This window comes from Myotis brandtii, unplaced genomic scaffold, assembly GCF_000412655.1.
Source record: "Myotis brandtii unplaced genomic scaffold, ASM41265v1 scaffold2254, whole genome shotgun sequence".
NCBI classification, from domain to species: Eukaryota; Metazoa; Chordata; class Mammalia; order Chiroptera; family Vespertilionidae; genus Myotis; species Myotis brandtii.
Window position 1 is genome coordinate 356,376 of NW_005358456.1, and position 21,221 is coordinate 377,596.

The 21,221-nt window shown below is 46.7% G+C and overlaps 1 protein-coding gene across 1 annotated transcript in view; it reads right to left on the reverse strand.

Annotated features, from left to right (window-relative positions):
* Positions 1 to 1,195: 1,195 nt before the first annotated feature.
* LOC102254584 (protein-cysteine N-palmitoyltransferase HHAT) overlaps positions 1,196 to 21,221 on the reverse strand; it is a 110,890-nt gene continuing 90,864 nt past the window's right edge. Inside the window, exon 6 of the mRNA XM_005866244.2 lies at positions 1,196 to 2,187. Within this exon, the coding sequence (XP_005866306.1) occupies positions 2,096 to 2,187 (92 nt within the window). The 3' untranslated portion in view covers positions 1,196 to 2,095. The remainder of the gene's footprint in view (positions 2,188 to 21,221) is intronic.

A 21,221-nucleotide genomic window follows, 5' to 3' on the forward strand; every position in this document is an offset into this window, starting at 1 on the left:
AAAACACTGGTCCGGCATAATTGACATATTGGCTAATCGGTCCTCAAATATACAGCTCAACACAGTAATCACTTAGTAACTCCTGAGAACCACTCTAAATCATGTAATAGCTTAAAACAAATTCAGGATTATTACTTTCAAATATATTCCAACATAAAGAATGAACAAGCCTACTTTTTTTATATAAATGGTCTCTCTGAAGAGTTCAAAATCTTTCCTATGACTTATACATGTACATACACTTCCTTATAATCATCACCACACTCCCCTCTCCCCCCTTTGGAAAAATCCCTTTTCTTTCATGTAAACTTCAGCCCAAGTCCCTCTGACTGACCACAAATCCCGAATCAGCGTCAGTCCATGAAGTTTTACTGTATTCATTTGAGTGCTCACTCCCCAGCCTCAGGCCCTCCTTAAAAGTACCCAGCACCTTGGGATCGCCTACCTGTCCCCTCCTGTACCAAGCCAGCTGCTGAGGCCGCTGCTGCCCTGACTGCCTGGCCCCCTAGCCTTCGCCCTCTGCTGCTGCCCACCTCAGCTCATCCACATCTGGCCCCTCCCTCCCTCTTCCAAACGGAGTGGCTAGGAAGAAAGGACACCGCGAGATGACCGGTCCTGCACGCTAGGAGTTTAAAGCTCAGTGAGTTGATAAGCACAGCCAGTACACAGGGACAGTGTGACACAGACCAGGACCAAGTGAACCTCGTGAGGATTTAATTCATGTGCCCGAGATGTTTGATGTTCTCCCATAATTGGGTACACTATGGATCCAAATTTTAAAAGCTTGTTCACATCCCCCCTCTAACACCGCCCCCCCCCACCCTGCCGCCCTCTCAAAAACATCCAAAGCCAAACAGAAGCATTCTGAATGATCTACCACGTGGGGCCATGAGCAGCCTGTCAGCATCTTGCCAGAGAAGTGAAGAATTAAGAGTTATGTAAGTATGTTTAGATTGTAAACATTTTCCTCAAAAAATATTCTAAACCAGGGGTGGGGAACCTTTCTTCCACCAAGGGCCATACAAAATTATCAACTTAAAAATTAGCCTGCTGTATTTGGTCAAACATTTAATTAACTCACCCTTAAATGCCTTGGCAGGGCCAGACCAAATGATGTTGAGGGCCTTGTATGGACTGTGGGCCGGACGTTCCCCACCCCTGTTCTTAAACAATTCCACAAAAAAAGTGACTTATCTGTGTGATAGAAAAAGCTCCATTTTATTTGAAACAAAACAGAGTAAACCACGAACGTAAACCGCTAAGTGGGGAGATGACGCTGGGACTGGCGTGGAGAGAGGAGAGACACGGGAAGCCATCCTTACCCTTTGTAACTTGCCTGGTAGCACCGGCCTGCGGATACGCTATTCCCTGGCTCTGAAATGCTGCTTCTCCACGTGGAACGATTCACTGTCGGGTGGAGGCACTGCCTGTTTGTACTTCTCTGCAAATCTGGGGAACAAGCCGCCAAGTGGAGATCGCCCCGAGGAAGTTCAAATAGCAGGTCTCCTTGGGTACCGACTCCTTGGAACGTGACAGAGCATATTCTGTCTACTTTTCTGGGGGATTAGAAACACAGCTGCCACTGTCGCCTCCCTGCAGAGGAGGGAAAAGGTATAGCTCAAACCCCAGCGCTGGTTCCAGAGATCACACTGCAGGACATGGGGCAGGTTCTCGTAAATGTCACCAAGATGTTTCAGAAATATTGGCCAGTGGAGGACGGGCCTGTCACTAGTCAGGATTGCTGTGTCTCAATCAAGAAATGTCCATTGCGTTTAATTCATGGTAAAGGAGAAAGAACCCAACGGGCCTTGGGTCTGGGCCCACAGTGTCACGATGTGCAGCTGGGCGAGACACTCTACTGCTCTGGACCCAGCTCACCCAACGGGAAGATGATGGTGGGGGAGACGATCTCTAGGTTCCCAAAGTTAGAAGACTCTCTGGTTGTCGAGTCTCAAGCTTCTGGTCTTGGAAGTAACTTCAACCAAAGAGCAGATCAAGCACTGGTCCCCTGGAGGTTATCTTGGGGCGTGAGGTCAGGGAGAAGCACCATTTGCGTTGGAAGCTGACAGCAAGGGCTGGCCTGGGCCCGGCGGCGTTAGTTCATGGAATATGTCTGGGCCCAGGCAATGCCCACGTGGGAGTAGCAGTACAGGAATCCCAGGACAGAGAGGGTCACCCACGGCCAGCCTGCAGCGGGAGGAGAGAGATGAAAGAGCAGTTAGAAATGCCTGGGGTGGGACCTCCCACAGATGCAAATTATCCTCCAACCCAAGAAACAGCATAGGCCTCGATTTACCCATTAAGACACATGCCTCCTGCAAAGTCTGCTCTAACTGGAATGCCAGCAAGTTGAACCTTACATTCCCACTGGGGTCAGCATGAAATGAGGGGGGCGCTAGCACAAATGCAAATCGTGTTTAGAAATAGGACAAGCTTTTAAAGAATATGTATTTAGAAAACTAAAGCAGTTAATAATAAAGAACATGCCCTGCTGGTGTGGCTCAGTGGCTGAGCATCAACATATGAACCAGGAGGACGAGGTTCAATTCCCCGTCAGTGCACATTTCCAGGTTGCAGGCTTAATCACCAGGAGGGGGTGTTTCTATCTCCTTCTGAGATCAATAAAAATTTTAAAAAATGTTTTAAAAGGACAACAGTCCATGAGACCCATAGTAAATCTCAAAATACAAATTGACCATTATTTTGAATTAAGTGTCATTGGTAAGCACACAGGAGAGTCTAAATTAAACATTTGCTTTCAAAACTCACACCTTTTAATGGTTCATTCTACAAGTACTTGTCTTAGAATATCTGATGGCTCTTTTCTTTCTCCTTCTTTTAATTAACAGCTCTTTCTGCTGAGTATTTGTTGCTGAATGATCTTCATGTCTTCTACATGTTTTACTTATTAAAACACTTATGGGGGCTTTGGAGAGCCAGAGGTTCTATGGAGGATACCAGATGCCAAAATAGAAAGATCTAGTCCTCCGTCAGAGGTGCTCCCACTCTAGCTTAGAAAAGACACACACCACTTGGATTTATGAGCCATGTAATATGTGCTAGATAATGACGTGTACAGAGCACAGTTAAACTGCACCATGTGGGATAAGAATTTTTTAGATGGAAAGGGCCAGGGATGAGTACCAGAGAGACTACCTGAAGTGTGAACATCACACTCCAAGGAACAGGGATCTTGTGATGTGGCTACCACACAGGGAGGGGCAGGCAGAGAGGGGGCAGGGGAGGAGTAGGGAGGAGGCAGGCTCTCTTCCTGCTACACAGATGGTATAATAGATGGAGTAACAGGATATAGGTAGTGTATCATGATATCCTATATAATCCTATATAATAAAAGGCTAATATGCAAATCGACTGAATAGTGCACTGACCACCAGGGCGCAGAGGCTCAATGCAGGAGCGGTTCCCTGGTGTCAATGCGCTCCCAAAGGGGGAGTACCGCTCAGCCAGAAGCCCTGAGCCTGGTTCACAGCTGGTAAGCACAGCGGTGGTGGCAGGAGCCTCTCCTGCCTCCGCGGCAGCACTAAGGATGTCCGACTAATGGCTTAGGCCCGCTCCCGCACTGCAAGAGGGCACAGGCCAGGCTGAGGGACCCCCCCCACACACACACAAGTGTACAGATTTTGTGCACCAGGCCTCTAGTTGTTAATAAGACATTGGTGAGGTATATAATAACTACAGCTAATGAAAAATGTGTAGAACACAGAGGAAAATGCCTACAGCTAATAGAAAGTGAGTAGTGTCATTTTACTCAGGGTTACTATGGCTAAGCAATTCCCTGAGCAATTCCTTCTGTCTGAAGGGACTGAAAAGGCAGGGGCTGTGGATAGTGAAGGAAAAGATGATCATCATGCAGGGCCATGAGGGGTAAAGGTTTTCTGAGAAGTGAAGGGATAATCAGAACAAGAAGCGGGTCTAACAAAAAACTTTGTCTAAAATGTAACGTTGTAAAATGGTACAGCCACCATGGAAAACAATATGTAGGTTTCTCGAAAAATCAAACATAGCTTTACTACATATATACCCAAAAGAATGGAAAGGAATGACTAGAAGAGATATTTGTACACCCTTTTTCACAGCAGCATTACTTACAAGAGCCAAAGATGGAAGTAACCCAAGTGTCCATGGACAGATGAATGAATCAACAAAATGGGATATAATGGAATATTTCCAGCCTTAAAAAGGAAATTCTGACATTTGCTACAATATGGTGAACCTTGAAGACATTAGGCCAAATGAAATAAGCCAGTCACAAATGAACAAATACTGTGTGATTTCCACTTACACCAGGTACCTGTCTATCAAGTTCATAGACACAGAAAGTAGAATGGTGGTTGCCAGGCGCTGGGGAGGAAGGGGAGTTATTGTTTAACGGGTACAGAGTTTCGGTATTGCAAGATGAAAAATGTTCCAGAGATGGATGGTGGTGATGGTTGCACGACAATAGGAATATATTTAATACCACTACTGTACACTTAAAAGTGGTTAAGATGGTAAGTTTTATGTTATATATAATTTACTGCAAAGAAAAATTATGCTGGGTGAAAGAAGTCATTGACAAAATAATACAGACTGTATTACTCCATTTATGTAAAATTCAAATTGATTTATAGTAACAAAAAGCACATGAGTGGCTGCCTGGGGCTGGAGCAGGGGGAGGGCTACTAGCAAATGACAAAGGGGCACTAGGAATCCTTGGGGATGATGAAAATGGTTTGTATCTTGATTATGGGAATGTTTTCAAGGGTATACACATCTGGGAAATACCTTAAATGAATTTCTAGTAAAAGTTGTAAAAAAAATTTTTTTAAAGATAACAGAACACTAGCAAATCACAGGTTTACGGTATGCTACAATGTCCTAGGACATATATGCCCCAAGATATTCAAATAAAAAATGCAGGAAGATACAATTCATTTTGTTATTAATCCTTACCCAACGACATTTTTTCCATTAATTTTCTTTTCTTAGAGTTGAAGAGAGAGATGTCAATGTGAGAGAGACACATGAATTGGTTGCCTCCTGCTCATGCCCGGACAGGGGCTGGGGATCAAACCTGCAACCCAGGTACAATTCCTTGACCGGGAATTGAACCCCAGATCCTTCGGTGCACAGACCGATGCGCTAACCACTAAGAAACATGGTCCAGGGCAGGGGTCCTCAAACTTTTTAAACAGAGGGCCAGTTCACTGTCCCTCAGACCTTTGGAGGGCCGGACTATAGTTTAAAAAAAAACTATGAACAAATTCCTATGCACACTGCACATATCTTATTTTGAAGTAAAAAAACAAAACAGGAACAAATACAATATTTGTATTTGCATGTGGCCCGTGGGCCGTAGTTTGAGGACCCCTGGTCCAGGGCCTACCCTCATATACTTTACACATCTGGGCCTCAAACCTAGGTTTTGAGGCCTCAGCATTTTCTTTCTTTTCCAAAAAGCTCACCTACTTCTTTTACATCCTCTCACGGGAAAGAAGGATTGGATGGTTCTACATTGAAGCATGAAACCCTAAGGCACTGGTTCTCCAACATGAGCCCGCATCAGAACTACTGGAGGGCGTGTTAAAACAGAAGGCTGGGCCCCCATCCCAAACCCCTGTGGGAAGGGCCTAAGGGGTGGCCCTAAGATTTGCATCTCTAACGCCTCCCTAGGTGATGTGGACTCCGCTGGTCCAAGGACCGCCCTCTGGGAGCCACTGTCCTAGGGGGGCTCTGCAGAAAGAGCTCCCCACTAATGCTGTTCATGACCTGGGGGGCTCTCACGGAGAGGAGGCAGACCATTGCTGAGCTTTACAAGTGGCCAGGTACTCTGCTGGGCGCCTTCTCCATCCTCTACCACCTTATCGGGGAGCTATTATTAGCCCCTGTTTGTAGAAAAGGAAGCTAAGGCTCAGAGAAGTACAGTAACTTTTCCCAGGTCTAACAGCTAACTTACACCTCAGGGCTGTGTGTGCACTCGGCCCTCCTGGCCTGTCCCTTTCCCGTCGATCCTCTGCCTCCAAATCCGGTTTCCTCCCTTTACTCGTGGTGCCAAAGGTAGCAGGGAGGGGGAAGCAGCAGGTGCTTATTAGCATCATCCATCATTAACTCACTTGGTCACCCCGCCTCCAGAGGCCTCGGTTTCTCCTATTTGCAAAGGAGGCCGAAGGAAGCACTGATGAGCATGTTTCTACCCTTTGTCTTAGTGCCTAATGTAGACTCAGCACTGAAGGGCATGCTCCCTGTGCCCGGGTGACCTTTTATTAAGGCTGTGAGAACCCAGGTTATTTGGCCTGCCTGGGGCTGAGCCTCCACAGGGCATCCAGCAAGGTGACAGAGGACGGGGTGGCCCCGGGCCCTCAGGGAGCCTCCGGCCATCCCGGGAAGTCGCTTGCTAGGTGCAGCGAGCACACTGGCACTGGCACAAGCAGCGTCTTTAATGAATCATGTTGTTCACAGTCAATTTCACAGCCTGATGAAGTCAATTTCACAACCCGGGCTGCATTTTTCATCCTTCCCCGGCGCCCGCCTGTGCCGGCCTGCAGGCAGATGCTCGCTGAAGCCCTCGCTGCCATAAAGTAAAATCACTTCACGTGAAATTGGGGAAGCGCCGAGGACAGGCCAGAGCTGCTGCGGTTGTTTTTTTAATTTAAATTTTTTATTGTTGACACTTTTTAAAATTTACCCTGACGGCGCAAGTGGAAGGCGGTGCTGAGAAAACGCAGATTTTTCTCTCGCTTGTGGCAAATGGTGGGGGACCCGCTTCCCAGAAAACTGTCCCTGCAGCGGGTACCACAGCCCCAACCCTGGCCTCTGGGGACAGAGGCTGCACAGTCAGAACCTGCTTCCACAGCTGTTTCTCTTCCCTGACCCGAATCCTAATACACGGCCTAACTAGGACTGCTGTTCACCATTGGTCCACGACCACACTATATAACACAGCGGATGCTGCCCAGCCCACGAGCTCACAAAAGCCGCTTCCCCAAAGCAAAGGGATGTGCACGGTGCGAACCAGGGTCTCTGACACACAGCCCTGACAACCCCTCACCCTCACTGATATTTATGAAGCACCTACTGTGTGCTTAACATTTAGGCAACCTGGATGCTTGTCACATGAGCAGTCTGCATGCCCTGAGGGCTATGAGCACACTCTGGGGGCCTGAGGCATCACCTGCACCTTGAGGTTCAGTTCCAGCTCCGTTACCCAAGCCTGCAGGTGACGAAAGGCCCAGGGAGAACGCAGACAGAGACAAGATCCTCAAACCACTGGTAAGGCTGGGCTGACGGGCTGTCACTAATAACTGAAATGTCAATGTGATAGAGCTGACCTTCAATGGTTTCTGTTTGGTTTTCTAATCCCACTACCCTACCTGGGATGGCACAGGTCTGGGAACCGTGTCACGGAGGAGGGGCTGACAGACCTGGCCATGGTGATCTGCAAGAGAGAAGAGCCTGGAGGAGACAAAGTCGCTGCCTGCAGATATAGAGAAGTCGACCCTTTGGGAAGACGGCTGGGAAGACATCTGCCACCCCTCTCAGGAGGCGGAGGGACACTGGCAGCTGCAGCACCAACCCGGGAACAGGCTCCGAGACACCGAGCGGCCCCGGGCCGGGATGACGCCGAGGCGGGACAGGCGGCGGGACTCTCAGTGGAGGAGAGTCCGCTTTCCGACGGCAGGTGGAACCAGGTCTGAGAGACTATGAAGCTGCTCCTTCCCACCCAGGTCATGGGAGCAGAGCACTCAAGGTAAAATGGCCCGTGAATGAATGAGGATGAGATGAAGGCACACGGGTACAGGTTACTGACTCGTGAGTACTCATTCGAATACAAGACTCCCAAGTCCCTGCTACAGGTAATCACAAATAACAGCTGTTGCAAAATCCCTGAACAAGAAACCACACGGATGTCTATTTGGCCTCCGTTTCCCCCAGCCCGTGGGACATGAAGCTAACGGACAGAAGCGCCCATAGTCTAGGCCCGTGGTCGGCAAACTGCAGCTCGCGAGCCACATGCGGCTCTTTGGCCCCTTGAGTGTGGCTCTTCCACAAAATACCACATGCGGGCGCGCGTATAGTGCGAATGAAACTTCGTGGTCCATGTGCAGAAGTCGGTTTTCGGCCTGGGCGAGTCTATTTTGAAGAAGTACTGTGGATATTTGGCTCTGTTGACTAATGAGTTTGCCGACCACTGGTTTAGGCTGGTCCACACTTGTGGGTGTGCCTGGAAGAAGAGGCTCCTGGCATGTACTGGCCATCCACACCAGCCACCCCCTCCCTCCCACCTCCAAATGAATATACCAGAGAGAGCAGGAAAGGGAGAGAAAGAGAGCGATGCCTAAGGCCTGGGAGCACCTGGAATGGTGATGTCAGCAGATGCAGCTGACGTGTCCTCTTCCTCGAGCAGCTGTTAGATAAAGGACTCCAAATTACTTGACTTCATTTCTCAGCACAGAGCAGGATGACAGACCCGAGCTCTCAGCAGCAGCGGCAGTAGTGAAAGTTCTTCCTGGGGCTCTCAGAAGAGACAGTGGGCTGTGAGCACCAGCCACCCCGCGGGAAGAGAAGGCACTGTTCCTGCCTGTCAGAGACGGCTTTGTTCTCACCCAGCTGCTCCCACTTACTGCGTCTGCAGTCTAGCCTGCTCATCACCATGCTGATGGGTTGGAAGGCTGGAGGTACCGTGGAGTGTGCACCGTCTTCTCTGCTCCTAGTCCGGGGGCTCCCCCTGCTCCTGCCGCCTGGTCAAAGGCAGGCAGGCTGTGCCTGGGGTGCAGGGTCTGTCTCAGACACTGAGCCCATAGGGTGGTCTCATTAGTACTGACTCTAGCCACCTGAGCTGCCTGTTGCCTTCCCAAAACAGAAATTGACAGACACACACAAAAGAGCTCTGAGATTAGTTCAGAAAAATGTGGTTCCAACACTTACAAATGGTATCTGGAAAAGGCACCTCCCTTCCCAGGCACTGGTGTTAGTGTAGGTAGCTAGTTAGTGTTAATAAAGGAAGGAGGCACAGGGAATCACATTAGGAAGCCTGATCAACTCGGGAGCTGAATCAGACAGCAAGCCTGATTAAGTCTGCAAGTGACAGCGTCAGACACCCCAGAGAATCACAGCATTGTCCCACCGAAGGGATTAACACCCCTCCCTTCCCTGTGTAGGGAGGGAGGACTGGCTTTCCAGTCTCCCCAAGGTACAACTGGTCCACTCGCCCGAACTGTGGGGGAAAAGATAAAGGGGAAATTCCTCTGCTGGGCCATGTGCAGTAGAAGCCAAGATGGTGGCCACAGGGGTGGAGTCTAGGCTGGGAAAGGGTCATACTGGATAAGGACACAGAACCCTGGGAAATGTAGGAAATGGATGGGTTAGGGGCGGGCTCAGCACCAGCCTGCAGAGGTTTGGGAAATTGATTGGTTAGTTTGAAAGAGTGCCTGATCCTTCCCAAACCAGAGACAATATAATCTAAGCTAACAAAGGCAGGTGCAAGCTGCTCTCTCTTGCTCGTTCTCTCTATCTCCCTCTCCCTCCCCCTCCAACCCCCTCTTTCTGCTGAGGGTGAGCAGAGAGGCACAGAGCTGCCCCACAGCACAGCTGCTCATCTCCTGCTAAGGCAAAGGTGAGCACAGCCACCTGGCCACGACCACTGCTCTGGTCACCTCAGGCCACATGGCAAAGAGGGGCCTAGTGGAGGGGCTGTGTGCTCAGCCTGAGAGTGAGAGAGCGTGCACAGGTGAGCACAGACTCGAGCGAGGTGGACCAGTTCCAGATACAGTACTGTGTTTTACAAGGGACACTGTCACACGGAAGCCACTTCAAGGGCTACTGATAAGTTGACGTTTAGCCTGGAAAAGGCCACGAAGACAGACCTGGGCCAACAGATGGAGGTTAGAGGAGGTGGACTTTGGCTACTACTGAAAGGAGCCTGTGCCCCCAACAGCCTCCCCACAAGGCAGAGGCATCCTGGGTGCCCTCCGTCAGCGTTCAGGCAGAGTTCTGGAAGAACCATTGTGGGTGGCTGCCTCCCATGGGAGGTGGAACCAGAGACCCCCCCCGCAAGGCCCCTCCAACTCAGAGATTACAGTCCATACAATTCAAGTCCTCACATCATCCTACCCTCCCCCCACCCAGCAAAGGGAAGAACGAAGACTGAGGTTAGGCAGGCACCGCTGCGTCTGAGCAGGAAGAGGGGGTGTCCTGGCTGTAGGGGACAGAGGCCATGCTCCTGCAGGCTGTGGAAACGTCACAAGATACGGCAAGATTTTAGTCAAGTGCTCGTGAGGATGCTTATCTGACGTATAAAGTGACTCAGACGCATATTTGGACTCGGGCTACAGAGAAAGCCATTTTTATGCCTTAAATATCCCATTCTGAAGGGACACTATTCCTCTCTGGCTCCCGCCTCTGGCAGATAGCCCCGGGGAGGGGAGGTGTCTGCCTGGGACCGCAGGCCGGATGCTCTGAGCCCAGGCTGGGATGTGTCCCTGCCGCCAAGGGTCCCTTCTGGCAGCCCTGCTCCCTTGGGCCTGGGCAGGACTCTGCAGGGAGCCAGCATTCCGCAATCCTACAGGGCAGCTCTCTTCCTCAACTCCCAATCTGCCAGAATTGAACACCTCCAACCAATTTCCACAGGGCAGAGGGGACGGTGCAGGTGCTGACCTGGAGCCTGGGTCTCTCTGGGGTTCAGTAATGTGCCTGCAGTTAGTAGTGAGGTATCAGCACCTTCCCCGCCTCTCTGGGCTTCCTGTTCTGCCAGCAGGACTGGCCGGGAGGCTGGGTCCTTTGGGAACGAATCCCCATCTACTCCCTTCCTGGGGTCTTTACATGGGGTGACCTGTTGGCCCCCAGGGAAGGGATCTCGGCTGGACTCCTTGTAGAGCTCCCTGATACTCCCTCGGAGTGGTCCGCTGGGGTGTGAAGCTGGCCCATGTCTACGAGATCACTCCACAATGTGGACCTGGACTTCTCCTGTCTGGTTCTTCCTAACCTGTGCTCCAGCAACAGAGCCTGACGTGATGGCGAAAGAAGGAATTGTGACAGTCCCGTCTCCCCCTGCCTGCTGCTGCCACTTCTGCCAACACCCTCGGGTGGGGTACTGACGAGACTGTTGGCACCTTTCGCCTCCCTTGCCTGCTGGGCTGCTGTGTGCTCTATTTGGGAAGATTTGGCTCCATTCTTGCTGTAAGGGCTGGGAAGGATCTGAGCAGGGGACACACTAATCATCCTTGTGACCCTCATCATTCAACACTTATTGAGCTCCTACTATATACAGGGCAGTGGGCTAAGTGCTGGGGCTACCAAAGAGATGAGAAGGCTGGCGTGTGGTTAGGGAGACAGAAATTAGGTGTAAAAAGATACAACACATCTGAGCTGGTTCTTCTCTTTCCCCAGGGATGAGACTGCATAGCTCTCAGGAGACAGTGATCCAGGGGATCAGAGTTCATTAACGTGCCTAATTGACTTCCCAACATGGCAGTCAATTAGTCACACTGCATAGAGTGCACTGTCTCCTCTTTCTCTTTCTGAATTTATAGAATGAGAATATGTTTTTTAAAAGACAAATTTGGGGCTCCTGGTCAACTAGGGAAGGAGTGTGTCATGAAGCAAATAAGTTAATAAAGGAGAGGGTTGCTCCGTGCCCACACCTTAGCTCATTCCTTTCTTCCCCTTCACCTCAGGGAGAGGAGGTCTCAAGAGCACCTCTTGTTTAAATTAGTAGCTATACAGGAATACACAGCTGATCTAGAAAGAGATAAAACATCTTCCATCCAAGAGCTCCCAAACGTCCTGACGAAGAGTTTGGGTTGTAGCTGAATGCCCTTCAGTGCGTTTACCGTTGGCTAAATTCCAAAGCTGCAAATAAAAGGCCCTTGTCGCCTGGCCAGTGTTGCTCAGTGGTTGAGCATCGACATATGAACCTGGAAGTCACGGTTCAATTCCTGGTCAGGGCACATGCCCAGGTTGTGGGCTCAATCCCCAGTGGGGGGCGTGCAGGAGGCAGCTGGTGGATGATTCTCTCTCATCATTGACACTTCTCTCTCTCTCTCCCCCTCCCTTCCTCTCTAAAACCAATTTAAAAAATATTTTTTAAAAGGCCTTTGTACTACGTTTGCCCTTCTTAATAAAAAGAAATGATAATCAGACTATCTCCTCCTTTGCTAAACTCAAGAACGTACCTATAGTACAACACTTTTAATGAAAACTTTAAAAGCATTTTTTTAGAAACCCCCTCTCCTTCAGCACTCTCTCTAGCACCAGTAACCACAAAGCAGAAAGGAATGACAGAACCTGCCTTCATGGCCGGGTCAGCTTCAGGAGACAGAACTCTAAGGCCTAGAACAGAACCCTGCCCTTGGACTCAGGAGTCCTGCCTTCCACAGCTTGCTTGTCAGCTATGTTCACTAGCATCTAGGAACCTCTTGTTTCTGTTCTTTAAAACTAGGATCATCAGTCTCTACTCACAAAATCGTTATGAGATCATCCCTCAGCACTGCTGGTTATCAGTAGCATGATTTCTGTAACACCAACCTGGATCCTCACGCCCGGCATTCCAACTTCCTGCTTTCCCGTTCCCCACAAGCTAGACAAGCTGGGTGACACCACCTATGACAGGCCAAGGTCGTTGGTGACTCTGACCTCCATGTGGTCACTGCCCAGACAACAGGGAACCTGAAACAGCCACCTCTCGGACACAGTGTGGCCACCCTCACTGTGCTACCTGCATCCCACCATGCGAGGGCCGTACTGGACATGAAGGTCTGCCGCGGCCACGGCGAGGCTGGCCTCCAGCGCCCCAGGCACTGGGGACTTTGGTGTGACCAGCACTGTGCCGGGGCTACCCCATCAGACCCACCCAGGCCTCGCCAGTGACTCTGAAAGCTGCTGTGGGCCCACGGTTTGCTGTGTGAGTCCTTTTGCAATGATGTTACACTCAGACTCCTGAAAAGAGTCTGCCTTCCTGAGCTCACTTAGACATGGGGAGAAAAGGGGCTCCTGTGTACCCTGGATGGTCAGAGGGGACCCCAAATGTGATCCCAAGCACTATCTAAAGACAGCCATGTGTCCGGACTATCAGGACAGTCCCCACATATACACACTAGATTGAATATATATCCAAATATATGCTAAATATATTTGGATATATATTCAACTATCCTTCCACCTTCCCCAAGTATTTGACAGTTGGGCTGATTCCAAGGACTTGAATTACTGGAAGATGCTTTCATTTTATACACCAATTGGGTTATGTGACACAAAATTCAATGGTGCTCGATGTCTGAGTCTGAATAAATTGTATAATTATTATGCTGGGAATGGTCTGATTTTAAAAGGCTCAATTCTGGTGTCACTTGAACTGAACCACAAGTTCCCTGGACATTTCTGCAAGCAGGCATGTTAATTCAAATGTTGGTACTACAACCAGTTTTTGCACTTTGCATAATGCATGTGCGGACCTCTGTGAAATTTTACAATTAATCCTGCATTTTGTATTAACACCTGTGTGGTGCACGTGGATACTAATTTCTCTATGGAACAAATAAGCACTCACTTGGAGCACTCACTGGGGAACACGTACGGTGTTGTGCATAACCAACCAGCTCGTGGGACTTTAACTTCCAGCGTATATATGGATTTAGGGTCTTGGGATAATCACCGAATAGCACTGAATAAGCAGATGGATATTGAGGGCAAGACTGAAGACCTCTCCTGATGAATAATGAGCCCACAGCAGTGCAACAGCAGCAGGAAAAAAAAATGCTGCCAATTTCCCCAGCACCAGCCCCACCAAGTTCACTGCCAGGGGAGGAAGGGCCCGAATGATAAATGCACGGCTTCAAGTCGCCATCAGCCAAGCACACACTGACTCTCTGTTCAGAGGAGTCCTCTGAGATCGGCGCAGCAGCGGTCAATGTACCTGGGTATTTTTTATCTGTGGTGGTCCTGCGGACCCCCTCCTGTCCCCATGCAAAAGTGCTTCAGATGCTGAGACTGATGATACTGCACGAGTGCCAAGAGGGCATGGAAAATGTTATCACTCACATAATGCGGATGTCTGGGGAGAGCAGGTAGGTACCCATGCCATTCTGAACTGGCCTGAGCCAGGGGAGGGGCGAGTGCCTTTGAGTCTTATTGTGGTGGGGATGGCGGCAGGGTGAGCATGGCCTGGTCTGAACTTTCCTCCAGCCCCCAGGAAAGGAGCGAGGCCATTTTCTTGTTGGCTTGCTTGCCCGGCAATGGGACGACTCGGGAGATGAAGGAGGGGTGGGGCTTGAATGCTGTTGGCAGTCAAGTATCAAAAATGGAGCCAGACTCCTCCTTCCCATTTTCCTACCTTAGAGCTTCCATTTAGAGATCTGATACACTATTCTCAAATTTGCCTACCGTGTGACTCAACCAAAATATCTGTCCCCATCAGCAAAAGTTGTATAACATTTCCAGTAAATGATGTCACGCGTATCAGAGGAAGCTGGCCCAGGGCCCGTACATAACAGTTGCCCAATAGTTGTTTCCAAAATATCAATCTGGAAATTAAAGCGGGGAGAAATCTGTTTCCTACAAATAGTCTCACCTTTACCCTTACTCTGTGTTCTTGTGAAAAGCAGAGAGAGGCCACCAGTCCTAGTAAGACCCTTGAAACTATTTACCAGAGATACTGGGATAAGGGGAGGGAAAAGGAGAGAAGAAGGGAATATAAGGCTGGGGGGTTGGGGAGGACAGGAGGGAGGGTCCACGCACTGCAGAAGGCAACTCCCCGAGGTGTCACAGAACATGTTTGTCTGAGGCACCTCAGCTGGTCACAGTGGACAGGCAGGTCCTCGCTAGCAAAAGGATGGCTCCAATAGGGAGGGGTAAAGGACAGGAAATGGTACGTTATGGGGTTAATTGTACCCCCTAAAAGATATGTTTAAGTCTCAACCCCCAATTCCTCGGAATGTGATCTTATTTAGAAATACGGTCCTTGCAGATGTAATCAAGTTAAATGAGGTCACAGTCGATTAGAGTGGGCCCTCGATCCCATGTGACTGATGCCCTTGGAGAAAAAGGAAAGAGAGACCCAGAGACTGACAGGGAGCCTGCCATGTGGCGACAGAGGCAGGAGCACCAAGGGCTGTGGCCACCGCCAGAAGCTTGGAGAGGCAAGGACGGACTCCCCAGAGGCTCAGAGGAGGACGACCCCGCTAACACCTGGATTCCAGACTTCTAGCCTCCAGACTGTGAGAGAATAAATTCTATGTTTAAGCCACCCTGCCATGGCACTCTGTTACAGCAGCTTTAGGGAACAAATACAGTAGAGAAGAGATTATCCATCACTTTCTTTTTCTTTCTTCTTTGGTGATCTGAGTGAGTAATTTTACTCAAAACTGGAATACCTGCAATGCTAAACGTTTTTTGTTTTAGAATGATGCATAATCACAGATCTTCATATATTGCCATTTAGCCTTTAATACCTCAAAATTATTTTAAATACACAAGAAGAACATATTTTAGATAAAATATCTGGAGTTTGGGTTCACAATAACTTTCATACCACATGGTTAATATTATAACAAGTTTGCAAACAGAAGATAAAGATGCATTTCTGCACGAACTGTAAGCAACAGCAAAATGTTAACAGTGATTACCTCTGGGTTATGGGACTATATGGAACTTATTTTCTAAAAATAGCTTTCAAATTGTCCTCATTGAAATAAGAAATATATTTTAAAGGAACACATTTCACTTTCCATTATTATTTTCACAAAAGCAAGAAATAGGATTTAATGCCTTGTCTTATGGGCTTTTGTCTTGACTTTTGACCCTGGGGCTCGAGGTATGTTCATGGCCTCCTGATTAGGCCCAAAAGGATTAGGACAGGGCAAGCAGTGACTGACACATCCTTTAGAAATTGGGAAAAGATGAACTTATTCTGTCAGCACGGGAGACTCAGGCCAAAGAACTTGTGGGTCATTTTTTTTTTTCTGATTTAGTATAACAAGCTAGATAGTCTCTAATTCTCAGTTTTCACAAATAGGCCTTAAAGTGCAGCTCCTTATAAATCACTTTGTAACATAAACCAAACATATTTAAAAGAAATAGAGAGTTTTGGTTCTGCTATGATTGCACAAACCCAATATAACCTCGTTTCCTACTAATTACAGCTAAAAACTCTGCAAAAATACATAAAGCAACTACCCGAGGACTCAAAAAAAAAGTAAACAAAGGCAGCAGCTTTTGAAGGAGTCAAAATTTGGGGAAGCACAGGGGTAAGATTGTAGTTTTGGTGGTTGTTTTTTCTCTTTTATCTCCCAGCTGTGGCCAGAGAGTGGGTCCGACCGTGGAGCTGCAGGACAGAGCAGCCATATGGGCTGGCAAAACTCTGATAGACATCTTGTCTTTCTGCCTAGAGCAGTGGTTCTCAACCTTCTGGACCTTTAAATACAGTTCCTCATATTGTGACCCAACCATAAAATTATTTTCGTTGCTACTTCATAACTGTAATGTTGCTACTGTTATGAATCATAATGTAAATATCTGATATGCAGGATGGTCTTAGGCGACCCCTGTGAAAGGGTCGTTTGACCGCCAAAGGGGTCTCGACCCACAGGTTGAGAACTGCTAGCCTAGAGCAACCAAAAGAGGCCCCCTGAAGGCTGGAGAGTGTAAGGGGAACCCTGGAGAAGAGCAAGAATGAGCTGAGAATGGAAGTGCAGAACTTGCAGTTTGAACACAACCAAGTTAATTGGTCTATATCTTGTGGTGGCAGTGACTACATAGGTGTACACCCTGTCAAAATTCATCAACCACTGTACGGTACTTAACATGGCTGCATTTTACTGTATATGTTATACCTAAATAAAGCTTATTTGAAAATAAAAATAAGACAGCCCAGAAATAAACCCATGCATACATAGTTAACTTATAACAAAGGAGCTAAGAATAGACAATAGGAAAAGGACAGTCTTTTCCATCAACAGTGTTGTGAAAATTGGACAGCCACATGCTAAAGAATAAACTGGACCACGAAAATTAACTCAAAATGAATTAGAGACTTGAGCATAAGAATTAAAACAATAAAACTTCTAGAAGAAAACATCGGTGGTAAGCTCTCAGGGATGATTTTTTGAATCTGACACCAAATGCAAAAGCAACAACAGCAAAAACTAAATAAGCCAGACTACATCAAACTAAATCACCTCTGCACAGCAAAGAAAACCATCAACAAAATTAAGACACAATCTATTGAATGGGAGAAAATATTTACAAATCATATATCTGATAAGGGGCTAATATCCAAAATATTATATAATATACAAAAATGAACCCATACAACTCACTGTAAAACAAAACACAAAAACAATCCAATTAAAAAATGGGTCAAAGAGCTAAATAGACATTTTTCCAAAGAAGACATCCAGATGGTCAACAAGTACATGAAAAGATGCTCTACATCATTAATCATCAGGAAAATGTAAATCAAAATCTGTTAGAATGGCTAATATCAAAAAGACAAGAAATGGTAAGCGTCAGTGAGGATGTGGAGAAAAAGGAATCCTTGTGCACTGTTGGTGAAATTGTAAATTGGTATAGACACTATGGAAAACAATAATTTCTTAAATATTTTAAAATAGAACTACCACATGATCCAGCAATTCCTCTTCTGGGTGTTTATACAAAGAAAACAAAAACACTAAATCAAAAAGATATATGTTTTCCCATGTTCACTGAAGCATTATTTATAATAGCCACAATTTATGGAAGCAACCTAAGTGTCCATCGATGAATGAATGAATGAATGAAGAAATTATGGTATAGCCCTGGCCCGAGTGGCTCAGTTATAGTTGGAGCATCATCTTCTATACCCAAAGGTCAAGGGTTCCATTCCAGGTCAGGGCACATACCTAGGTTGCAGATTTGATCCCCCATTGGAGCACATACAGGAGGCAACCAATCAATGTCTGTCTGTCTGTCTCTCTCCCTCTCTCTCCTTCTCCCTCTGTCCCCCTTCCCCTCTCTCTAGATTCAATAAAACATATCTTTGGGTGAGGATAATAAAAAGAAAAAAAGTTATATGTAAAACAAAGAATTTTGTGAAGACTAAATAGGACAATAAAAGCAAAGGCCCAGGCAAATGCAATTAGAGGTTAGAGGACTTTTACTTCCAGATGACCACTTGGAGGGCATGGTAATGGGCAATAAGGGTAAGTTACAAGGAGAGGCCTTACTAGTGGCAAAAGCTATTAGACAGACTCATATTACTGCTGCCTTATAACAAGTTGTTTTAAGCAAAAAATGTTCCATAGTTAAATGTTTAGGAGACGATGAAGTTGAATAAATGTCCTTACTATATGTCAAGAGTGTCAATGTACATGGTAAATTCTCTTTTTTTTAAAGAAGTTGACATCGCTTTTTTTTAATCCTTACCGGAGGATATGTTTATGGATTTTTAGAGACAGAAGAAGGGATGGAGGGAGAGTGGAAGGGAGGAAGGAAGGAAAGTGGGTAGGGAGAGGGAGGAAGAAAGGGAGGAGGATAGAGAGAGAAAACATCCATGTGAGAGAGAATCAATCGGTTGCCCCCTGACCCAACCAAGGATCAAACCTACAGCCTAAGTGTGTGCCCTGGCAGGGAATTGAACCTACCACATTTAGGTGTACAGAATGATGCTCCAACCAACTGAGCCACCCAGCCAGGAGACTATAGTCAATTTTTAAAAGAAGACAGGCTACGTCAAAGTTTCCCAACTAATTTTGCCAACGATCCCTTTGTAGATGGAACATTTCCCTCTCCCAAGAATATTATTTCAAGGATTAAACTTGGGAAACACTTTGGAAAATGCTGACCTCTTGAAATGAGCATGAACCTGAGAGTCAGGAGGTCTGGCCTCTAGTTCTGATCCCACACAAGTAACTTTACCTCTGGGGGCCTCAGTGTCCCCTTCTCCAACATGGGAGGCTGAGGCCAGAATCTGTCCCAAGTCCTTTGGATCTAACTTTCCACAATTCGATGCCTCTGCAGAGTATACTCGACTGTCTTGCTCTAGATCTGGTGGTGAACCAGAGGATCTCCAAATTTGCAAATAATTATTCAAAGATGTACATATTTTCAACCCCAAATCTCAAAACTAAATTAATTTCTTCATGGCATGAAAATTTCCAGAAGTATTACAATTCAATTCTTGGCATATAAACATATCATTTTCCACCAGCTCGAAGCACCGCTGGCTCATCTGTGTAATGTCTCCAGATGCTTCTGCAATTAGCTCTGCTGTATTTAAATTCTGTCCACTTTAAATTGAATAAGATGTTCCCTCTTCTCTTCCAACAAAGCTGTCTAATGGCAAAAATAATGGAGTTAACGAGGGAGGGACACAGGAAAGCTGTGCTCTGTAGGCTGTTGGTTCACACAAAACCCTTAAGTAATTCATTTCCCAGTGTTAAATCAAGGGATAGATCAATATTGAAGAAATGTCAAATCTCACCAAATATATAAGTATATTCAATGCAACTCTAATCAAATCTCAACCTATTTATTTATCTTGTAGAAATTGGCAAGATGTTTCTAAATTTTGTATGAAAAGCCAAGTAATCTTGGAGAATGAAGGTGGAGGAGTTATAGTACCAGCAACAACAATTATAAAATGGTCATGGGGATGTAAAGTACAGCACAGGGAATATAATCAATAATATTGTAATAACTCTGTATGTATGGTGTAGATAGGTACTAGAAATGTCAGGGGTGAAGTATGTGATTATCTAACCTTTATGCTGAATTCCTGAAACTAATACAAAATAATGTTAAGTGTAAACTGAAAAATAAAATTAAAAATATAATTATAAAACTTCACTAATTAAGCAGAGTAGAAACAGACTCACAGGTACAGGGAACATTTTGGTGGTTGCCAGATGGAAGGGGGGTGCAGAGATGGGTAACAAAGGTGAAGGGATTTAGAAGTACAAATTGGTCATTACAGAACTGTCATGGGGATGTGAAGTACAGCATAGGAAATATAGTCAGTAATATTGTACGGTATCAGATGGGTACTAGATATATTGGGGTAATCATGTCATAAGGAATATAAATGTCTAATTACTGGGTCGTACACCTGAAACTAAGAAAATATTGTATGTCAACTGTAATTGAAAAAGAAAAAAACATTTTAAAAAGACAATACAATTTTGGCCCAAGAGACAAATACACCATTGGACATCTGATTTATGGCAAAGACTGCACCGCATATCAGTGGCGAAATGACAGTGTTTTCAATGAATGTTGCTAGGTCAATTAGATATTCACATAGACCCCAAAAATATTGATCCTTATCTCATCTCATGCACAGAAAATTAATTCCAAATACAGTGTAGCTCTAAATGGGAAAGGTTAGAAAGTAAAGCTTCTAGAAAATGTAGAGTGATATTTTAATAACCTTAGGGTAAACATTTCTTAATGAGGACATAGAAAACATTAAAAATGAGGGAAAAGACTGATAAACAGGACTTATCGAAAATCAGAAACTGTTAATCAGAAAACATGGAAGCCACAGAGTGGGAGAACATACTTGCAATATGTAAAATCAACAAGACTCCAGAATACATAAAGAATACTTATACATCAAGAAGAAAAAAGGATGGAGAAACCAAGATGGCGGCATAGGTAAACACCAGAAATTGCTGCCTCCGACAACAACTTCAAAAATACAACGAAAAGACAAAACAGACATCATCCAGAACTACAGGAAGGCTGGCTGAGTGGAAATTCTACAACTAGAAGGAAAGAGAAAAGCACACTAAGACCCAGAGGAGCTGCAGAAGTAAAAGTGCAGAGGTATGGAGGCGCGCGCGGAAAGGGGCGGGCACCTGAGGACGTGGCTGTCTTTTTGAATCAGGAGGGAGTCACAAGCTCCCGACTGCTCTGAACTCCAGTTCCGGGAGGTCTCTGGGGACCCAGGACTCATACAGGGAGAAACTGGACTGTCTGGCAGCAGACAGAACTCGGAACTCGAGGGCGGCTTTCCCTCAGAGGTGCTGGCAGCAATTACCGGGACACTGAGACGCACGGCCCCTTAGGGCAGGGCTAAGGATCAGCAATAGCTGCTTGCTTCGCCCTGTTGCTTCCGAGACCCCGCCCCACCCAGGCTGTGGCAGAAGCTTTTGCATATGAATGCCCTGGCCCTTTGCAATCTGAAAAATACCTAACAAACTGCAGCTGGGCCAGACAGACCCAGAACTTCCAAGAGAAGACCCAAGGCC